This window comes from Nerophis lumbriciformis, linkage group LG17, assembly GCF_033978685.3.
Source record: "Nerophis lumbriciformis linkage group LG17, RoL_Nlum_v2.1, whole genome shotgun sequence".
In the NCBI taxonomy this organism is placed as follows: domain Eukaryota; kingdom Metazoa; phylum Chordata; class Actinopteri; order Syngnathiformes; family Syngnathidae; genus Nerophis; species Nerophis lumbriciformis.
Window position 1 is genome coordinate 923930 of NC_084564.2, and position 24203 is coordinate 948132.

Below are 24203 nucleotides of genomic sequence, written 5' to 3' on the forward strand. Positions count from 1 at the left end.
AGTCATATGGTATTGATAATGCAAGTAACCATTTAAAATGATGTAATTAGTATTTTTGTATTACTGTACAATTGTTTCTCTTTGTGCTGTAATTGGAAGGTAAATAACTGTATCCTGAATAAATAAATAAACATTCAAATAAAATGTACTTATTTATGTCAGCAAAGCTTTAACTTGAATAAATATTGAACATCGAGGTCGTACATTGTCTTTTTGTTTATTTCCATCACGTAATCACGGCATTCTCGCTGAGTTATTCGCGTTGATGGGCTCATATTGCCCATCTGATCTGAAGATGAAATATTACACAACGGGACATTTTGCTTTGTAATCACCACTTGTCTCTTATTTTGGTGACTTGTACTTCCTGTCCGTGTAAAGATGGCCCCCCCACTCACCACCCACCCAGACAAAGATTGAGTGAAAAGAGGGCTCACTGCGTTCAGTTAATCCTACTGTTAAATGAAGGTGCAGAGAGGATGCACAGAGTGAGACCTCTTGTCTTCCTGTTTGAAGACCAACAAACGCCAGGATCAAGGTGTGTGTCACTCAAATGGCGGTGAAGGCGGAGGGAAAAAAAACTACTTTTTACGATTATTCATCGCTCCAATTAAAACCTTAAAGTCCATTACCCTAAATTCCGGACTATAAGCCGCTACTTTTTTCCCCACGCTTTGAGCTCTGCGGCTAATTTATGGCTTATTCTTCGCTGACGACCATAATGCAAATACAGGTAAAAGCCAGTAAATTAGAATATTTTGAAAAACTTGATTTATTTCAGTAATTGCATTCAAAAGGTGTAACTTGTACATTATATTTATTCATTGCACACAGACTGATGCATTCAAATGTTTATTTCATTTAATTTTGATGATTTGAAGTGGCAACAAATGAAAATCCAAAATTCCGTGTGTCACAAAATTAGAATATTGTGTAAGGGTTACATTTTGAAGACACCTGGTGCCACAAACTAATCAGCTGATTAACTCAAAACACCTGCAAAGGGCTTTAAATGGTCTCTCAGTCCAGTTCTGAAGCCTACACAAACATGGGGAAGACTTCAGATTTGACAGCTGTCCAAAAGGCAACCATCGACACATTGCACAAGGAGGGAAAGACACAAAAGGTTATTGCTGAAGAGGCTGGCTGTTCTCAGAGCTCTGTGTCCAAACACATTAATGGAGAGGCAAAGGGAAGGAAAAACTGTGGTCAGAAAAAGTGTACAAGCGATAGGGATCACCGCGCCCTGGTCAAGATTGTGAAAAAAAACCCATTCAAAAATGTGGGGGAGATTCAGAAGGAGTGGACAGCTGCTGGAGTCAGTGCTTCAAGATCCACCACCAAGAGACGCTTGAAAGACATGGGTTTCAACTGCCGCATACCTCGTGTCAAGCCACTGTTGACCAAGAAACAGTCTCACCTGGGCTAAGGAAAAAAAGAGCTGGACTGCTGCTGAGTGGTCCAAAGTCATGTTTTCTGACGAAAGCAAATTTTGCATTTCCTTTGGAAATCGAGGTCCCAGAGTCTGGAGGAAGACAGGAGAGGCACAGGATCCACGTTGCCTGAAGTCTAGTGTAAAGTTTCCACCATCAGTGATGGTTTGGGGTGCCATGTCATCTGCTGGTGTCGGTCCACTCTGTTTCCTGAGATCCAGGGTCAACGCAGCCGTCTACCAGCAAGTTTTAGAGCACTTCATGCTTCCTGCTGCTGACCTGCTCTATGGAGATGGAGATTTCAAGTTCCAACAGGACTTGGCGCAAAATCTACCCGTGCCTGGTTTACGGACCATGGTATTTCTGTTCTAAATTGGCCCGCCAACTCCCCTGACCTTAGCCCCATAGAAAATCTGTGGGGTATTGTGAAAAGGAAGATGCAGAATGCCAGACCCAAAAACGCAGAAGAGTTGAAGGCCACTATCAGAGCAACCTGGGCTCTCATAACACCTGAGCAGTGCCAGAAACTCATCGACTCCATGCCACGCCGCATTAACGCAGTAATTGAGGCAAAAGGAGCTCCAACCAAGTATTGAGTATTGTACATGCTCATATTTTTCATTTTCATACTTTTCAGTTGGCCAACATTTCTAAAAATCCCTTTTTTGTATTAGCCTTAAGTAATATTCTAATTTTGTGACACACGGAATTTTGGATTTTCATTTGTTGCCACTTCAAATCATCAAAATTAAATGAAATAAACATTTGAATGCATCAGTCTGTGTGCAATGAATAAATATAATGTACAAGTTACACCTTTTGAATGCAATTACTGAAATAAATCAAGTTTTTCAAAATATTCTAATTTACTGGCTTTTACCTGTAGTTGTCATTAAACACAAGCAGAGACACTGAAGAGGTGCGTCATTGTTTTGGGACATGGCGCCATCTTTTTGGGTGAATTTGAATTCCCGCTGTTTAAAGATTTTTAAACTGGAAGTAGCCGTCCATAGCGAATCTACTCGTACGGATTCTTCATCCAAGAAGTTTTACAATATAACTAAAACAATTCTTACTTACTAATGTGTGATGTCTGTAGGAGGGTTTTCATGCATATTTGTACATGCTATCGTAATGTAATGTAATTGTTAGCTAACATGCTAACAGGTGTCCGTGTTAGTATTATTAACTTACATTCTTTTTGTATTGTTTTCACAAATTCCTCAGTAAATTCACCAAAATGTCACTGTGGAAATATTGAGTCTGTTTAGCTGATTGGGGCGCTAACGTGCGCAGCATCTTATATTTTTGTTTGGTATTCGAGTCGTCCGTAGCGTTTCTACACGTATGGATTCTTCATTCATCACTCCAAGCGGCGTTTATAAGTTTTACAATATAACTAAAACTATTCTTACTGACTAAAGCGTCCCATGTATGATGTCTGTAGGAGTGTTTTCATGCATATTTGTACCTGCTATCGTAATGTAATTAAGCTAGTGTTGTTAGCATTAGCTAATATGCTAACAGGTTTACGAGTGTCTGTGTTGGTATTATTAACTTTTTGTATAGTTTCACTTTTCCTCAGTAAATTCACCAAAACATCAACGTGGAGTTATTGAGTCTGTTTAGCTGATTGGATCCATGACCATGACTTCTGTTTTGTTTGGTCAGCCGTTTTACTGCCCTGTTACAGACACCGTTTGGAAACAATTAAGGTATATTAAAAATATTTCTGTGTAAATAAGTCATTCCATAACGTATATACTATGTTTTTTCTTGTGAAATGTAGTGGGTGTGGCTAAAACACTCAAGCAGGACTTGGAGATGTTCCAGGACTTGAGCAGGTTCCACTGTACCGCTGTGGGTTGTCGTGCAGCACTTCCTGTCCAGTAAGTAAAGAAGGCTGCACGCCCAAATATGAAAGTGTGGCTCCTGAGTGTATGACGTGCCAAGTGTGGGAGTCCAAAACATGTTAGACAGGACTTGTCACGTTGTGCCTCGGTCTCACCTCGCCCCGGGTGAATTCCAGCAGCGTGGAGCGAGAGTGAGGAACCTGGCCGGCGTGCAGCGACTAGCAAGCAGACACAAGTATGGGAGGGAAGCAAACACAAACACGCACCGCTGGCCGGGTTCATCAGGTTCTGCTGCTGGACCGGCACCGAGCTGGGCGGGGGAACCTGGTTCATCTGCAGGAGGGTCTTGCGGGGGTCCTGCCAAGTGGTGGTCTGGTCAATGTGGCTGCAGGGAGATGAGACCACCACTTTAGTCAAACAGGAAGTGACATGACAATGACTTTAGTCAAACAGGAAGTGACCTAACAATGACTTTAGTCAAGCAGGAAGTGAGCAGACAATGACTTTAGTCAAGCAGGAAGTGACCTGACAATGACTTTAGTCAAGCAGGAAGTGAGAAGACAATGACTTGAGTCAAACAGGAAGTGACATGACAATGACTTTAGTCAAACAGGAAGTGACATGACAATGACTTTAGTCAAACAGGAAGTGAGCTGACAATGACTTTAGTCAAGCAGGAAGTGACATGACAATGACTTTAGTCAAACAGGAAGTGACATGACAGTGACTTTAGTCAAGCAGGAAGTGAGCAGACAATGACTTTAGTCAAGCAGGAAGTGAGCAGAATGACTTTAGTCAAACAGGAAGTGACCTAACAATGACTTTAGTCAAACAGGAAGTGACATGACAATGACTTTAGTCAAGCAGGAAGTGACATGACATTGACTTTAGTCAAGCAGGAAGTGACATGACAATGACTTTAGTCAAACAGGAAGTGACCTGACAATGACTTTAGTCAAGCAGGAAGTGAGCAGACAATGACTTTAGTCAAGCAGGAAGTGAGAAGACAATGACTTTAGTCAAATAGGAAGTGACCTGACAATGACTTTAGTCAAGCAGGAAGTGAGCAGACAATGACTTTAGTCAAACAGGAAGTGACCTGACAATGACTTTAGTCAAGCAGGAAGTGACATGACAATGACTTTAGTCAAACAGGAAGTGACCTGACAATGACTTTAGTCAAGCAGGAAGTGAGCAGACAATGACTTGAGTCAAACAGGAAGTGAGCAGACAATGACTTGAGTCAAACAGGAAGTGACCAGACAATGACTAGTCAAACAGGAAGTGACATGACAGTGACTTTAGTCAAGCAGGAAGTGACATGACAATGACTTTAGTCAAACAGGAAGTGAGGAGACAATGACTTGAGTCAAACAGGAAGTGACCAGACAATGACTTTAGTCAAACAGGAAGTGAGGAGACCATGACTTTAGTCAAACAGGAAGTGAGGAGACAATGACTTGAGTCAAACAGGAAGTGACCAGACATGACTTTAGTCAAACAGGAAGTGAGCAGACAATGACATAAGTCAAACAGGAAGTGAGCAGACAATGACGTAAGTCAAGCAGGAAGTGACATGACAATGACTTCAGTCAAGCAGGAAGTGACATGACAATGACTTTAGTCAAGCAGGAAGTGACATGACAATGACTTTAGTCAAACAGGAAGTGACCTAACAATGACTTTAGTCAAACATGAAGTGACATGACAATGACTTTAGTCAAGCAGGAAGTGACATGACAATAACTTTAGTCAAACAGGAAGTGACATGACAGTGACTTTAGTCAAGCAGGAAGTGAGCAGATAATGACTTTAGTCAAGCAGGAAGTGACATGACAATGACTTTAGTCAAGCAGGAAGTGACATGACAATGACTTTAGTCAAACAGGAAGTGACCTGACAATGACTTTAGTCAAGCAGGAAGTGAGCAGACAATGACTTTAGTCAAGCAGGAAGTGAGAAGACAATGACTTTAGTCAAATAGGAAGTGACCTGACAATGACTTTAGTCAAGCAGGAAGTGAGCAGACAATGACTTTAGTCAAACAGGAAGTGACCTGACAATGACTTTAGTCAAGCAGGAAGTGACATGACAATGACTTTAGTCAAACAGGAAGTGACCTGACAATGACTTTAGTCAAGCAGGAAGTGAGCAGACAATGACTTGAGTCAAACAGGAAGTGAGCAGACAATGACTTGAGTCAAACAGGAAGTGACCAGACAATGACTAGTCAAACAGGAAGTGACATGACAGTGACTTTAGTCAAGCAGGAAGTGACATGACAATGACTTTAGTCAAACAGGAAGTGAGGAGACAATGACTTGAGTCAAACAGGAAGTGACCAGACAATGACTTTAGTCAAACAGGAAGTGAGGAGACCATGACTTTAGTCAAACAGGAAGTGAGGAGACAATGACTTGAGTCAAACAGGAAGTGACCAGACATGACTTTAGTCAAACAGGAAGTGAGCAGACAATGACATAAGTCAAACAGGAAGTGAGCAGACAATGACGTAAGTCAAGCAGGAAGTGACATGACAATGACTTCAGTCAAGCAGGAAGTGACATGACAATGACTTTAGTCAAGCAGGAAGTGACATGACAATGACTTTAGTCAAACAGGAAGTGACCTAACAATGACTTTAGTCAAACATGAAGTGACATGACAATGACTTTAGTCAAGCAGGAAGTGACATGACAATAACTTTAGTCAAACAGGAAGTGACATGACAGTGACTTTAGTCAAGCAGGAAGTGAGCAGATAATGACTTTAGTCAAGCAGGAAGTGACATGACAATGACTTTAGTCAAACAGGAAGTGAGCAGACAATGACTTTAGTCAAACAGGAAGTGAGAAGACAATGACTTGAGTCAAACAGGAAGTGACCAGACAATGACTAATCAAGCAGCAAGTGACATGACAATGACTTTAGTCAAGCAGGAAGTGACATGACAATGACTTTAGTCAAGCAGGAAGTGAGCATACAATGACTTTAGTCAAACAGGAAGTGACATGACAATTACTTTACTCAAGCAGGAAGTGAGCACACAAAGACTTGAGTCAAACAGGAAGTAAGGAGAAAATGACTTCAGTCAAAAAGGAAGTGAGCAGACAATGACTTTGGTCAAACAGGAAGTGAGCTGACAATGACTTTAGTCAAGCAGGAAGTGAGCAGAATGACTTTAGTCAAGCAGGAAGTGACATGACAATGACTTTAGTCAAGCAGGAAGTGAGCAGACAATGACTTGAGTCAAGCAGAAAGTGAGCTGAAAATGACTTCGGTCAAGCAGGAAGTGAGAAGACAATGACTTTAGTCAAACAGGAAGTGAGCTGACAATGACTTTAGTCAAGCAGGAAGTGAGCAGAATGACTTTAGTCAAACAGGAAGTGACCTGACAATGACTTTAGTCAAGCAGGAAGTGACATGACAATGACTTTAGTCAAGCAGGAAGTGAGCAGATAATGACTTTAGTCAAGCAGGAAGTGACATGACAATGACTTTAGTCAAACAGGAAGTGACATGACAATGACTTTAGTCAAGCAGGAAGTGACATGACAATGACTTTAGTCAAACAGGAAGTGAGGAGACAATGACTTTAGTCAAACAGGAAGTGAGCTGACAATGACTTTAGTAAAGCAGGAAGTGAGCAGAATGACTTTAGTCAAACAGGAAGTGACCTGACAATGACTTTAGTCAAACAGGAAGTGACCTGACAATGACTTTAGTCAAACAGGAAGTGACATGACAATGACTTTAGTCAAACAGGAAGTGACCAGACAATGACTTTAGTCAAGCAGGAAGTGACATGACAATGACTTTAGTCAAGCAGGAAGTGAGCAGACAATGACTTGAGTCAAACAGGAAGTGAGGAGACAATGACTTGAGTCAAACAGGAAGTGACCAGACAATGACTTTAGTCAAACAGGAAGTGACCTGACAATGACTTTAGTCAAGCAGGAAGTGACATGACAATGACTTTAGTCAAGCAGGAAGTGACATGACAATGACTTTAGTCAAACAGGAAGTGACCTGACAATGACTTTAGTCAAGCAGGAAGTGAGCAGACAATGACTTTAGTCAAGCAGGAAGTGAGCAGATAATGACTTGAGTCAAGCAGGAAGTGACCTGACAATGACTTTAGTCAAGCAGGAAGTGAGCAGACAATGACTTCAGTCAAGCAGGAAGTGAGCAGACAATAACTTTAGTCAAGCAGGAAGTGAGCAGACAATGACTTAAGGCAAACAGGAAGTGAGGAGACAATGACTTTAGTCAAGCAGGAAGTAAGCAGACAATAATTAAGTCAAGCAGGAAGTGAGGAGACAATGACTTTAGTCAAACAGGAAGTGAGCTGACAATGACTTTAGTCAAGCAGGAAGTGAACAGACAATGACTTTAGTCAATCAGGAAGTGAGCTGACAATGACTTCGGTCAAGCAGGAAGTGAGAAGACAATGACTTTAGTCAATCAGGAAGTGAGCTGACAATGACTTCGGTCAAGCAGGAAGTGAGCAGACAATGACTTTAGTCAATCAGGAAGTGAGCTGACAATGACTTCGGTCAAGCAGGAAGTGAGAAGACAATGACTTTAGTCAATCAGGAAGTGAGCTGACAATGACTTCGGTCAAGCAGGAAGTGAGAAGACAATGACTTTAGTCAAACAGGAAGTGAGCAGACAATGACATAAGTCAAGCAGGAAGTGAGCAGACAATGACTTAAGTCAAACAGGAAGTGAGCAGTCTGTGTCACCCTGCCTGCTCCAACAGAAGTGTCAGGATGTGTTTTCCTCACCCCAGTTAGCAAACATTTCTGCAGTCAGACGCGTGCGCTCTGACAACAATGAGTGACCTTTGCTGTGAGCCAACCTTCACCCTCATTAGTCCACTAAAACAACACATCTCCTCAGGTGTGCAGTATGACTCACAACATATTTGTGTGGACTACTTTGAAGAATCATATTTCTCAATCTCAGTGTTCACTCCAAAATCGCCTTTTCACGATGTGACTACATCCTTCACCCTTTCACCTCCCAATGCCCAGTCTTATTCCTCCTGATTAGCAGCTTCAAAAATCTATTTAAATAAATAAAAATACTTTTTTTAAGAATTCATTTTTAAAAAGACGTTTTTGAGCCATCTCCATGCTTTTATTTTGAAAAAGTTTAAGCAAAATTGTTATACCAAATAATACATTGTCAGAATCTGTTTGAATCAGGAATCAATTCTGAATCAAGAATCTGTTTGAATCAAAAATCGATTCTGAATCAAGAATCTGTTTGAATCAAGAATCCATTCTGAATTAAGAATCGATTCTGAATCAAAAATCCATTCTGAATCAAGAATTGATTCTGAATCAAAAATCTGTTTGAATCAAAAATCCATTCTGAATCAAGAACCGATTCTGAATCAAAAATCTGTTTGAATCAAAAATCCATTCTGAATAAAGAATCGATTCTGATTCAAGAATCGATTGTGAATCAAGGATCAAGTCTGAATCAAGAATCGATTCTGAATCAGGGATCGATTCTGAATCAACAATCAAATCTGATTCAAGAATCTGTTTGAATCAAGAATGTTTGAATCAAGAATCCATTCTGAATCAAGAATCCATTCTGGATCAAGAATAGATTCTGAATCAAGCATCGTTTCTGTATCAAGAATCGATTCTGAATCAAGAATCTGTTTGAATCAAGAATATGTTTGAATCTACAATCAATTCTGAATCAAAAATCTGTTTGAAATCTAAGAATCCATTCTGAATCAAAAATCTGTTTGAATCAAAAACCCATTCTGAATCAAAAATCGATTCTGAATCAAAAATCGATTCTGAATCAAGAATCGATTGTGAATCAAGGATCGATTCTGAATCAAGAATGTTTGAATCAAGAATCCATTCTGAATCAAAAATCCATTCTGGATCAAGAATAGATTCTGGATCAAGCATCAATTCTGAATCAAGCATCGTTCAGAATCAAGGATCCATTCTGAATCAAAAGTCGATTCAGAATCAAGAATCGATTCTGAATCAAGAATCTGTTTGAATCAAGAATATGTTTGAATCAACAATCAATTCTGAATAAGAATATGTTTGAATCAAGAATCCATTCTGAATCAAGAATCGGTTTTGGATTCAGAATCGCTTCTGAATCCAAAATCTGTTCGGATCAAGAATCCATTCTGAATCAAAAATCTGTTTGAATCAAAAATCCAGTCTGAATCAAGAATCCATTCGTATAAAAAGGTATATTTCAAGAAGGTACAACAAGTATATTTGTAGAGTTCCCTGGAAAACATCACAGACACATCAGCATGCTTACAGGAAGTTGCTCTTTGCGTTGCTTCTTCTGTTGGTCGCAGGTCGCGGGTTTGAGACCCCTGATGTTAGACCTCAGACCCAACGAACTCCAACGGTTACCAACTCGCATCGAATCAAACAAAACAATATTTTGATGCCTTTGTCGCACATGACGTCACATGTGGTTACACACACACACACTCACGACATGGGTCCATGACCATGACTGACGTTTTGTTTGATCAGCCGTTTTACTGCCCTGTTACAGACATCGATTGGAAACAATTAAGGTATCCATCCATCCATTTTCTACCGCTTATTCCCTTCGGGTCGCGGGGGGCGCTGGAGCCTATCTCAGCTACAATCGGGCGGAAGGCGGTGTACACCCTGGACAAGTCGCCACCTCATCACAGGGCCAACACAGATAGACAGACAACATTCACACTCACATTCACACACTAGGGCCAATTTAGTGAAACAATTAAGGTATGTGAATAAATATTTCTGTGTAAATAACTCATTTCACAACGTATATACAGTATCTGTGACTTATAGTCCGGTGCGACTTATATATGGAAACTATTTGTTTTCCTTCTAAAATTTAGTGGGTGTGGCTCCATAGTCCTGAAAAATTATAGTTATTATTATTATTATTGTTATTATTATTGAACAATTGAGCATGAATACAAAATAAAGTATCAAAAATTGGTACGGGTTATTGGTAGTGTATGTGTGGAAATGTGAAAGGTACCATCACTAATGAAAGTATTTCTTGTTGCAGAAAAATGAAAGTCAACAAAAGTACTTCCTGTTTGGTGTTGCACCAAAATGAGTCAACAAAACTATTTCCTGTTTGGTGTTGCAGCAAAATGAAAGTCAACCAAAACTACTTCCTGTTTGGTGTTGCAGCAAAATGAAAGTCAACAAAACTACTTCCTGTTTGGTGTTGCGGTAAAATGAAAGTCAACAAAAGTACTTCCTGTTTTGTGTTGCAGCAAGATGGAAGTCAACAAAACTACTTCCTGTTTGGTGTTGCAGCAAAATGAGGGTCAACAAAACTACTTCCTGTTTGGTGTTGCAGCAAAATGTAAGTTAACAAAAGTACTTCCTGTTTGGTGTTGCAGCAAAATGAAAGTCATCAAAACTACTTCCTGTTTGGTGTTGCAGCAAAATGAAAGTCAACAAAACTACTTCCTGTTTGGTGTTGCAGCAAGATGTAAGTCAACAAAACTACTTCCTGTTTGGTGTTGCAGCAAAATGCAAGTCAACAAAACTACTTCCTGTTTGGTGTTGCAGCAAAATGCAAGTCAACAAAACTACTTCCTGTTTGGTGTTGCGGTAAAATGAAAGTCAATAAAAGCACTTCCTGTTTGGTGTTGCAGCAAAATGAGTCAACAAAACTACTTCCTGTTTGGTGTTGCAGTAAAATGAAAGTCAACAAAAGTACTTCCTGTTTTGTGTTGCAGCAAGATGCAAGTCAACAAAAGTACTTCCTGTTTGGTGTTGCAGCAAAATGAGTCAACAAAACTACTTCCTGTTTGGTGTTGCAGTAAAATGAAAGTCAACGAAAGTACTTCCTGTTTTGTGTTGCAGCAAGATGCAAGTCAACAAAACTACTTCCTGTTGGGTGTTGCAGCAAAATGAGAGTCAACAAAACTACTTCCTGTTCGGTGTTGCAGCAAAATGCAAGTTAACAAAAGTACTTCCTGTTTGGTGTTGCAGCAAAATGAAAGTCAACAAAACTACTTCCTGTTTGGTGTTGCAGCAAGATGCAAGTCAACAAAACTACTTCCTGTTTGGTGTTGCAGCAAAATGAGTCAACAAAACTACTTCCTGTTTGGTGTTGCGGTAAAATGAAAGTCAACAAAAGAACTTCCTGTTTGGTGTTGCAGCAAAATGAGAGTCAACAAAACTACTTCCTGTTTGGTGTTGCAGAAAAATGAGTTAACAAAACTACTTCCTGTTTGGTGTTGCAGCAAGATGCAAGTCAACAAAACTACTTCCTGTTTGGTGTTGCAGCAAAATGAAAGTCATCAAAACTACTTCCTGTTTGGTGTTGCAGCAAGATGCAAGTCAACAAAACTACTTCCTGTTTGGTGTTGCAGCAACATGCAAATCAACAAAACTACTTCCTGTTTGGTGTTGCAGCAACATGAAAGTCAACAAAACTACTTTCTATTTGGTGTTGCAGCAAAATGAAAGTCAACAAAACTACATCCTGTTTGGTGTTGCAGCAAGATGCCAGTCAACAAAACTACTTCCTGTTTGGTGTTGCAGCAAAATGTAAGTCAACAAAACTACTTCCTGTTTGGTGTTGCAGCAAGATGTAAGTCAACAAAACTACTTCCTGTTGGGTGTTGCAGCAAAATGAAAGTCAACAAAACTACTTCCTGTTTGGTGTTGCGGTAAAATGAAATTCAACAAAAGTACTTCATGTTCGGTGTTGCAGCAAAATGAAAGTCAACAAAACTACTTCCTGTTTGGTGTTGCAGCAAGATGCAAGTCAACAAAACTACTTCCTGTTTGGTGTTGCAGCAAGATGCAAGTCAACAAAACTACTTCCTGTTTGGTGTTGCAGCAAAATGAAAGTCATCAAAACTACTTCCTGTTTGGTGTTGCAGCAAAATGAAAGTCAACAAAACTACTTCCTGTTTGGTATTGCAGCAAGATGCAAGTCAACAAAACTACTTCCTGTTCGGTGTTGCAGCAAGATGCAAGTCAACAAAACTACTTCCTGTTTGGTGTTGCAGCAGAATGCAAGTCAACAAAACTACTTTCTGTTTGGTGTTGCAGCAAGATGCAAGTCAACAAAACTACTTCCTGTTTGGTGTTGCAGCAAGATGCAAGTCAACAAAACTACTTCCTGTTTGGTGTTGCAGCAAGATGCAAGTCAACAAAACTACTTCCTGTTTGGTGTTGCAGCAAGATGCAAGTCAACAAAACTACTTCCTGTTTGGTGTTGCAGCAAAATGAAAGTCATCAAAACTACTTCCTGTTTGGTGTTGCAGCAAAATGAAAGTCAACAAAACTACTTCCTGTTTGGTATTGCAGCAAGATGCAAGTCAACAAAACTACTTCCTGTTTGGTGTTGCAGTAAAATGAAAGTCAACGACAGTACTTCCTGTTTTGTGTTGCAGCAAGATGCAAGTCAACAAACTACCTTCTGTTTGGTGTTGCAGCAAAATGAGAGTCAACAAAACTACTTCCTGATTGGTGTTGCGGTAAAACGAAAGTCAACAAAAGTACTTCCTGTTTGGTGTTGCAGCAAAATGAGTCAACAAAACTACTTCCTGTTTGGTGTTGCCGTAAAATGAAAGTCAACAAAAGTACTTCCTGTTGGGTGTTGCAGCAAAATGCAAGTCAACAAAACTACTTCCTGTTTGGTGTTGCAGCAAAATGAAAGTCAACAAAACTACTTTCTGTTTGGTGTTGCAGAAAAATGAGTTAACAAAACTACTTCCTGTTTGGTGTTGCAGAAAAATGAGTTAACAAAACTACTTCCTGTTTGGTGTTGCAGCAAAATGAGAGTCAACAAAACTACTTCCTGTTCGGTGTTGCAGCAAAATGCAAGTTAACAAAAGTACTTCTTGTTTGGTGTTGCAGCAAAATGAAAGTCAACAAAACTACTACCTGTTTGGTGTTGCAGCAAGATGCAAGTCAACAAAACTACTTCCTGTTTGGTGTTGCAGCAAGATGCAAGTCAACAAAACTACTTCCTGTTTGGTGTTGCAGCAAGATGCAAGTCAACAAAACTACTTCCTGTTTGGTGTTGCAGCAAAATGCAAGTCAACAAAACTACTTCCTGTTGGGTGTTGCAGCAAAATGAGAGTCAACAAAACTACTTCCTGTTCGGTGTTGCAGCAAAATGCAAGTTAACAAAAGTACTTCCTGTTTGGTGTTGCAGCAAAATGAAAGTCAACAAAACTACTTCCTGTTTGGTGTTGCAGCAAGATGCAAGTCAACAAAACTACTTCCTGTTTGGTGTTGCAGCAAAATGGTTTTCAACAAAACAACTTCCTGTTCGTGCAAGTGTAGTTTTGGGCCTTGGCGGAGGTAATAGTGCAACTAAAACAAGATGAAGATGGAGACCTCCTCTCTATTGAGGGAGGGTCAGTCCCAGGGCTCAACACAGGGGGTCCCCCCCCGGGCCCCCCGGGGCACGGTGTCGCTGCTCTAACAATCCGGCGCCACTTTGACAAAGCCTTCACCTGCTGGACAAAAGCGCAGACTGAGCTACGACCTCAGACCTCTTCTTCTTCACGCCCTCGTCTCCAACACAACACTTTGTTTATGTGGGGGGGGGGGGGGGGGGGGGGCACTCCCATGTTTACAACAAAACTACCTTCACTGCGTCCCGGAGCACCAAAGTCTGGTTTTTAGTCCCAACCTGCCGCTCGCCCTTTATCCCAAAGAGAGAGAGAGAGAGAGTCTGACTCAGCACCCCCCCCCCCCCCCCCCCCTGCCCCACAATGCAAGCCATTTTCAAGCCCCCCTCTTGTTTATGCTTTGCTGATCAAAGGAGCTGCCAAGTCCCCCTCCCCCTTGTGGCCCACACACACACACACACACACACCAGAGGGGCCCCCCTTGAGAAAGAGGGGTCAGGGGGGTACAAGTGTGGAAGAGGGAAAAGAAGTGAAAGGAAAAAAAAAAAAAAAAAAAGCTCCCCTCTGATTGGCCGCTTGAGTTGCTCTGCTGCTCCTAGCCCCGCCCCCTCCCACTATGTGACAAAGTGGATGATCAGCAGGCTGGAGAGTCAGAGATAATCCACTCGCCCAATATGGTCACTTCCTGTCGGCCCCACATGAAACAACTGTCATGGGGGGGGGGCACCAGTTGCCGTGAGGAATTGCTGATGATCCACAAAAAGCCGACGCGGCGGACGCAACTGCTCGCTGTTGTCGTTACCCGCCTGTGCCACCGCGACACCCCCCGGCCCCGCCCCCCTCCGTCCCCCCGGGGGCACCAAACGCCAAATTGTTCTACTTTAGCTCGAATCTTTTCTTACGGCGACTCTGAATCGACGAGTCTATTGAAAGTAAAACGTTGGGTTTAGTATCAATCATTCGCACACAATATAGTGTCTAATGTCATGTGACACAATATAGTGTCTAATGTCATGTGACACAATATAGTGTCTAATGTCATGTGACACAATATAGTGTCTAATGTTATAGGACACAATATAGTGTCTAATGTCATGTGACACAATATAGTGTCTAATGTCATGTGACACAATATAGTGTCTAATGTCATGTGACACAATATAGTGTCTAATGTCATGTGACACAATATAGTGTCTAATGTCATGTGACACAATATAGTGTCTAATGTCATGTGACACAATATAGTGTCTAATGTCATGTGACACAATATAGTGTCTAATGTCATGTGACACAATATAGTGTCTAATGTCATGTGACACAATATAGTGTCTAATATCATGTGACACAATATAGTGTCTAATGTCATGTGACACAATATAGCGTCTAATGTCATGTGACACAATATAGCGTCTAATGTCATGTGACACAATACAGTGTCTAATGTCATGTGACACAATATAGTGTCTAATGTCATGTGACACAATATAGTGTCTAATGTCATGTGACACAATATAGTGTCTAATGTCATGTGACACAATATAGTGTCTAATGTCATGTGACACAATATAGTGTCTAATGTCATGTGACACAATATAGTGTCTAATGTCATGTGACACAATATAGTGTCTAATGTCATGTGACACAATATAGTGTCTAATGTCATGTGACACAATATAGTGTCTAATGTCATGTGACACAATATAGTGTCTAATGTCATGTGACACAATATAGTGTCTAATGTCATGTGACACAATATAGTGTCTAATGTCATGTGACACAATATAGTGTCTGCCGTTTACTTGCTACTGAGAATCCCACCTGAGTAGAACTTTACAGACTTTAACACGACTCTAACACCTGATCCCATACACGGTATCATCATACACGGTATCATCATGTATGATGATACCATGCATGATGATACCATGCATGGTATCATCATACATGGTAATCATCATACATGTAATCATCATGCATGGTATCATCATGCATGGTATCATCATGAATAGTATCATCATACATGGTAGCATCATACATGATATCATCATACATGGTTTCATCATACATGGTATCATCATGCATGATATCATCATACATGGTAATCATTATACATGTAATCATCATGCATGGTATCATCATGCATGGTATCATCATGAATAGTATCATCATACATGGTAGCATCATACATGATATCATCATACATGGTATCATCATGCATGATATCATACATGGTATCATCATGCATGGTATCCTCATGCATGATGATACCATGCATGTATTATCATGCATGGTATCATCATGCATGGTATCCTCATGCATGATGATACCATGCATGTATTATCATGCATGGTATCATCATGCATGGTAATCATCTTGCATAGTATCATCATACATGGTATCATCATACATAGATGGTATCATCATGCATGGTATCATCATACATGAATGGTATCATCATGCATGGTATTACCATACATGGTATCATCATACATGGTGTCATCATAAATGGAGGGTATCATCATTTATGATATCATCATGCATGGTATTATCATAAATGATATCATCATTAATGTATCATCATACATGGATGGTATCATCATGCATGGTAATCATCATGCATGGTATCATCATACATGGATGGTATCATCATGCATGGTTTCATCATACATGGTATCATCATGTATGGTATCATCATGCATGGTACCATCATGTATGGTAATCATAAATGGTATCATCTTGTTTGGTATCATCATGCATGGTCATCACCATACATGGTATCATCATGCATGGTATCATCATACATGGTATCATCATACATGGTGTCATCATAAATGGAGGGTATCATCATTTATGATATCATCATGCATGGTATTATCATAAATGATATCATCATTAATGTATCATCATACATGGTATCATCATACATGGATGGTATCATCATGCATGGTAATCATCATGCATGGTATCATCATACATGGATGGTATCATCATGCATGGTTTCATCATACATGGTATCATCATGTATGGTATCATCATGCATGGTACCATCATGTATGGTAATCATAAATGGTATCATCTTGTTTGGTATCATCATGCATGGTCATCACCATACATGGTATCATCATGCATGGTATCATCATACATGGTATCATCATGCATGGTACCATCATGTATGGTAATCATAAATGGTATCATCATGCTTGGTATCATCATGCATGGTAATCATCATAAATGTTATTATCATGCATGGTAATTATCATAATATGGCATCCTCATGCTTGGTATCACCATACATGGTATCATCATGCATGATATCATACATGGTATCATCATGTATGGTAATCATAAATGGTATCATCATGCTTGGTATCATCATGCATGGTAATCATCATAAAGGTTATTATCATGCATGGTAATTATCATAATATGGCATCCTCATGCTTGGTATCACCATACATGGTATCATCATGCATGATATCATCATACATGGTATCATCATGCATGGTACCATCATGTATGGTAATCATAAATGGTATCATCATGCTTGGTATCACCATGCATGGTATCATCATGCATAGTATCATCATGTGCAGTCATTTGTTCCGCGTCTGTCACGGCGCGGACTCGACCCGCTTTTCCCCAGCTGCTGGGTCTGCCAGCACATCCGCTGTCAGCGCGCCCGGACACGCCCCCGCTCGCGCTGGGCGCAGCACGCCCACGCAGCGACAAGACTGCAGGCAATCAGGAATCAGCGCACCTGGGACTAATGAGAGGGAGCGGCATAAAGACCAGTGGACCCGTGGAACTTTTGCCAGAACTTCACCTATCTTCACAGTGAGCATCACGTCTGGCATCCCTCTCTCGTATCTTGCTCACCTTCTCTGTCCTCCTTCCTTCTGTCCCTAGTTCACGTCCCTTGTTTCCTTCCTCTTCCCTGCGGTCCAGCTTTGTGCCTCGACTCCTCTCTGGACTTTGGACCGCCTCCCCCGATCCTCGAACCCCTACTTGGACACGGACCTCGTTGCTTCTCTCCTGCCCTCGACCGCTTGCCTTCCCACGGACTCCCTCTTTGCCTCGCTCCTCTGGACTGACGAAGGGATTCATCCAACAACTCTGGTAACATTTACATAGTTCATTCTCCACATGGTGCCGTGGTGTCGTCTCCTTCCTTTTCCCGGTACATAACATCATCTTAACTATTACTCAATGTATATTTGAGAGGCTCCAGCGACCCCGAAAGGGACAAGCGGTAGAAAATGGATGGATGGATATTTTATCACAATAACATTAATGCAAAATGTTAGTTGCTTCTTGTGCACTCTTGTGCAGACACACGCACACAGACACAAATAAGTGTGTGTGTGTGTGCATAAACACATATATAGACATACATACACACACATATATAAGACAAACATATACACACACACATTATATATATATATATATATATATATATATATATATATATATATATATATATACACCCAATATGTGTTTATACACACACACTCACACACACACACACACGTATGTATATATGTGTGTGTATATATGTGCCAGTGACGTGCAGTCACTAGAGGCAGGTGAGGCGGGGCCTCACCTGCCATCATGGAAAGAAAAAATATATATTAAATTGTTATATGTATCCAGTGATTATACTATAAAGTTATTTTCCATTTAACTTCACCAGTTTTAGATTATTTTTATTCAAAATCGCTGAATTTTCCCATTTGCCGTTCAAATACTGAGAAGAGACGGTGCGGTGAACAGCAGCCAGTTGAGGCACGTCACTCAGTGCCTCAACATGGATTGCGCAATGACTCGGCTAACTGCTGGCCTGCTGTGCAGTGAGACTGTATTGCTATATGAATTATATTATACATTTCCATAGTTTAGTTAGCTGAGGTATATAATGTACAGTGTATTTTGTCAACAACTGTATGTGTGTAAAGTATTTCTTGTGCTGAGCGATCATAAAACGGCTGCAAAAGACGCACTGACTGAGGCTCACCTCCTGCACCCCCGCCGTAGAATTGTTATATCAACTAAAGCCCACACTTAAACTTTCCACGTGCAAGATTGAATCTATTTAAAAAAAATTATTTCATAAGAAGCCAAAATGTGCAAAAACCATAATGTTGGTGTTGGAGGAGTTGTGAATGACTGCAGGGCCACAACATTAGGTACACCTGCAGACTGCAGGTGTACCTAATTCACAACTCCTCCAACACGAACATTATTGTTTTTGCACTTTTTGGCTTCTTATTAAATAACTTTTGTAACCTATTTTCATGGGCTTTCCTCTTTGTGATGTTAAGTTCCTGTTATGCGCTGTTATACAGTATATGCCTTGAGCTCTTATTTTGAAGGTGCTAAGAGCGGAAGTGATGTCACGTTGCGGAGGTTTTTGAAAGAAGGTAAATAAAGTGGTCCTCGTGTAAACTGGAGCCTCCGTGTTTGTTATTTTGTAGTTTCATACAGTATAGGCCACATTTATAAACCCTCGGTTACACTTTTTTAAATAGATTCAATCTTGCACGTGGAAAGTTTAAGTGAGGGCTTTAGTTGCGGCGCATGGACTTAATTTATAAGTAAAGGTAAGACCATAATAACGTTTTTTTTTATTACCGTATTTTCCGCACTATTAGCCGCACCTAAAAACCACAAATTTACTCAAAAGCTGACAGTGCGGCTTATAACCCGGTGCGCTTTATATATGGATTAATATTAAGATTCATTTTCATAAAGTTTCGGTCTCGCAACTACGGTAAACAGCCGCCATCTTTTTTCCCCGTAGAAGAGGAAGTGCTTCTTCTTCTACGCAAGCAACCGCCAAGGTAAGCACCCGCCCCCATAGAACAGGAAGCGCTTCTTCTTCTACTGTAAGCAACCACCCGCCCCCGTAGAAGAAGAAGAAGCGCGCGGATATTACGTTTCATTTCCTTTGTGTGTTTACATCTGTAAAGAGCACAAAATGGCTCCTACTAAGCGACAGGTTTCCGGTTCATGAAAAGACGCAATCTCTCCATCCGCACATGGACTACTATTTCACAGCAACTGCCTAAAGACTTTCAAGAAAAGCTGGCTACTTTCCGTGCATATTGTAAAAACAAGATAGCTGAAAAAAAGATCCGGCCAGAGAACATTATCAACATGGACGAGGTTCCACTGACTTTTGATATTCCTGTGAACCGCACTGTGGATACAACGGGAGCACGTACGGTGAATATTCGCACCACAGGGAATGAGAAGTCATCCTTCACTGTGGTTCTAGCTTGCCATGCTAATGGCCAGAAACTTCCACCCATGGTGATATTCAAAAGGAAGACCTTGCCAAAAGAGACCTTTCCAGCCGGCGTCATCATAAAAGCTAACTCGAAGGGATGGATGGATGAAGAAAAGATGAGCGAGTGGTTAAGGTAAGTTTACGCGAAGAGGCCGGGTGGCTTTTTTCACGCAGCTCCGTCCATGTTGATATACGACTCCATGCGCGCCCACATCACGCTGGTTTTTAATATATTATTAAAGTTTGACTGACCTATCTGACTGTTTTTTTGACATTCCTTTAGCGCAGTTAGATGCGGCTTACAACACGGGGCGGCTTATAGGTGGACAAAGTTTTGAAATATGCCGTTCATTGAAGGCGCGGCTTATAACCCAGGGCGCCTTATGGTGCGGAAAATACGGTAAATGTGCTTTTTTGTGTGCTACAGTTTGTATGTGTAAAGTTAAAGTTAAGTTAAAGTAGCAATGATTGTCACACACACACTAGGTGTAATGAAATTTGTCCTCTGCATTTGACCCATCACCCTTGTTCACCCCCTGGGAGGTGAGGGGAGCAGTGGGCAGCAGCGGCGCCGCGCCCGGGAATCATTTTTGGTGATTTAACCCCCAATTCCAAGCCTTGATGCTGAGTGGCAAGCAGGGAAGAATGCTGGTATGAGCTTTTAAACATAACCCGTTAACTGCTGCCAATCAAATGGTGAATAAGATACTCTTTAGGGTTCATATGTTTGTAAATCTGACTGTGATGAAGTCAGTGCCTCACCAGCCATCAACCTCACCGCACGTCACTGATATGTGCATACATGTGTCTATGTATATGTGTGTATATATACTGTATATATGGGTGTACAGTGTTGGCATTAACACACTTTTTGTGTCTTTTTACGCATTCAAATCAGGACGGGAAATTCCGGAAGCCCGGATTTAAAAAAAAAAAAAAAAAAAAAAAACTCCCGGTTTGCTTGTTTTTTATTTTATTTTATCGATTATCGCTTTCCGCCGGTGGTTTGTTTTGTTTACATTTGCCGAGTCAAATGTCCGTCCCCGTTTATTCCGTTTTTATTGCTCGTAAATTTTGATTGGCCGAAAGTTTTATCAATGACAAATAATGCCTCAGTTTGCACTCGCACAACTTTATCATAAGGTGATGTCAAAAGAAAGACTTGATGGTAAACACTAAGGTGAGTGTAAAGTCAACCTTTTTAACTTCATCCTGTGCCAATGCTCCAGTAAATGACTTGTTGTAGTCTTTGTGAGTCAATGGAAACTTGACTTTTATGTCCCGCTGTATCCACATCCATCGAGGATGGAGACAGGCTCGCTTTTAGCTTCAAGCTATCCAGCACCTGACCAGACCCCCAAAAAAAATACTTTGCAGGTCAACAAATATGTGCCTTTTGAAGTGTTAAAGTGCGAGAAGTGTTGAAAAGGAGTCTTTTGGAGAAGTGGCTGACAAGTTAGCAAGTGACATCATCACCGTCATTGTTTACTGAAGCAGAAATGCTGACTGTGCGTTATGATCAACTTTTTATCCATAGATTTATCACATTTCATTTTTTATTATCTATAGCAGGGGTGTTAAAAGTGTGGCCCGGAGGCCATTTGCGGCCCACAGCTTATGTTTAAAGGGCCCACGGCACATTCTAAAAATACTATTAAAATAAACAATAACATAACAAAAGTGGAATAAAAAAGCTGAAAAGTAATTTAGAAAAAGTTGCAATGTTGACTAATAAAACAAAGCTGTTTTTTTTCTTTCTTTCAAACTGTCATTGCTCAAAACATAATATTGAATCAAAATCAATGTTTTTATTAATTATTGACCTATCCGAGGCTCCGGTTATCCATCCATCCATTTTCTACCGCTTGTCCCTTCCAGGGGTCGCGGGAGGACCTGGAGCCTATCTCAGCTGCATTGGGGCGGAAGGCGGGGTACACTCTGGACAAATCACCACCTCATCGCAGGGCCTCCGATTACTTCACATCAATTAATCCGCTTTGAATAATATTTTTTCGTGGAAATTTTTGCATATTTTGTGTGTTTGCCATAAAAAAAACAGTTTTCTTTAACAAAAAGGGCAGAAAACAAACAAACAAAAACAACATAATTTTTTTTTTTTTAACTTAGAATTGAGGGATAGATGTGAAGTTGATGTAATATTTAAATAAATAATGTATGCATGCCCTGGCACACCATTATCATCATTTCATGACCCAAGCAAAAAACTTTTTACACTTTTATACTGAAATGAATACACCTACAAATTATTAAATGCAAATATAGAAAAAACCAGCGGAAGCGGTAAAGTTTAGATCCATGAAGGAAAGAAGAAAGTGAATGAATGTTTATAATTGAATACATTTACATATGTATACCTTTTTTATTTTTATTTTTTTAATGAATAAAGTAACATTTATGACAACCTTTTTCCAAAACACAATATAGAATGTGAGATATAACAGGATCGTGCATACGTTTATTATTTGTTTTTTCAAAATGCTTACAAAAAAGTGTGACCCTAAAAATCTACTGTGGGACCCCATTTTATATTTTATATACACACTAAGTATACATGTAGTATCTAGTAACATTCATAATAAATTGTAATATTTACATATTTTATATATGTACATGATGTAAGTATATATTTACTGTAGTAATATTCATAATAACATGAAATATTTACATATTGTATATACACACTGTAAGTATATATGTAATTTAGTAACATTCATAATACCATGTAATAAATACATGATGTAAGTATAAATGTAATATTTACATGAAGTAAGTATATATGCCATGTAGTAACATTCATAATAACATGTAATTTATACATGATGTAAGTATATATGTAGTATCTAGTAACATTCATAATAACATATTGTATATACACACTGTAAGTATATATGTAATTTAGTAACATTCATAATACCATGTAATAAATACATGATGTAAGTATAAATGTAATATTTACATGAAGTAAGTATATATGCCATGTAGTAACATTCATAATAACATGTAATTTATACATGATGTAAGTATATATGTAGTATCTAGTAACATTGATAATAACATGTAATATATACATGATGTAAGTATATATGTCATGTAGTAACATTCATAATAACATGTAATATATACATGATGTAAGTATATATGTCATGTAGTAACATTCATAATAACATGTAATATATACATGATGTAAGTATATATGTCATGTAGTAACATTCATAATAACATGTAATGTATACATGATGTAAGTATATATGTCATGTAGTAACATTCATAATAACATGTAATGTATACATGATGTAAGTATATATGTCATGTAGTAACATTCATAATAACATGTAATATATACATGATGTAAGTATATATGTCATGTAGTAACATTCATAACATATAATTTATACACGCTGTAAATATATATGTAATGTAGTAACATTCATAATAACATGTAATATATACATGATGTAAGTATATATGTCATGTAGTAACATTCATAATAACATGTAATATATACATGATGTAAGTATATATGTCATGTAGTAACATTCATAATAACATGTAATATATACATGATGTAAGTATATATGTCATGTAGTAACATTCATAATAACATGTAATATAAACATGATGTAAGTATATATGTCATGTAGTAACATTCATAATAATATGTAATATATACATGATGTAAGTATATATGTCATGTAGTAACATTCATAATAACATGTAATATATACATGATGTAAGTATATATGTCATGTAGCAACATTCATAATAACATGTAATATATACATGATGTAAGTATATATGTCATGTAGTAACATTCATAATAACATGTAATATATATATATGATGTAAGTATATATGTCATGTAGTAACATTCATAATAACATGTAATATATACATGATGTAAGTATATATGTCATGTAGTAACATTTATAATAACATGTAATATATACATGATGTAAGTATATATGTCATGTAGTAACATTCATAATAACATGTAATATATACATGATGTAAGTATATATGTCATGTAGTAACATTCATAATAACATGTAATATATACATGATGTAAGTATATATGTCATGTAGTAACATTCATAATAACATGTAATATATACATGATGTAAGTATATATGTCATGTAGTAACATTCATAATAACATGTAATATATACATGATGTAAGTATATATGTCATGTAGTAACATTCATAATAACAT

General features: G+C 39.1%; 1 protein-coding gene across 2 annotated transcripts in view; it reads right to left on the reverse strand.

The window, feature by feature from the left end:
- yap1 (Yes1 associated transcriptional regulator) overlaps positions 1-24203 on the reverse strand; it is a 103740-nt gene that overhangs the window by 58168 nt on the left and 21369 nt on the right. For both annotated transcript variants that reach the window (XM_061972175.1, XM_061972174.1), the window contains exon 3: positions 3553-3671. In XM_061972175.1, coding sequence (XP_061828159.1) covers positions 3553-3671 — 119 coding nt within the window. The remainder of the gene's footprint in view (positions 1-3552; positions 3672-24203) is intronic.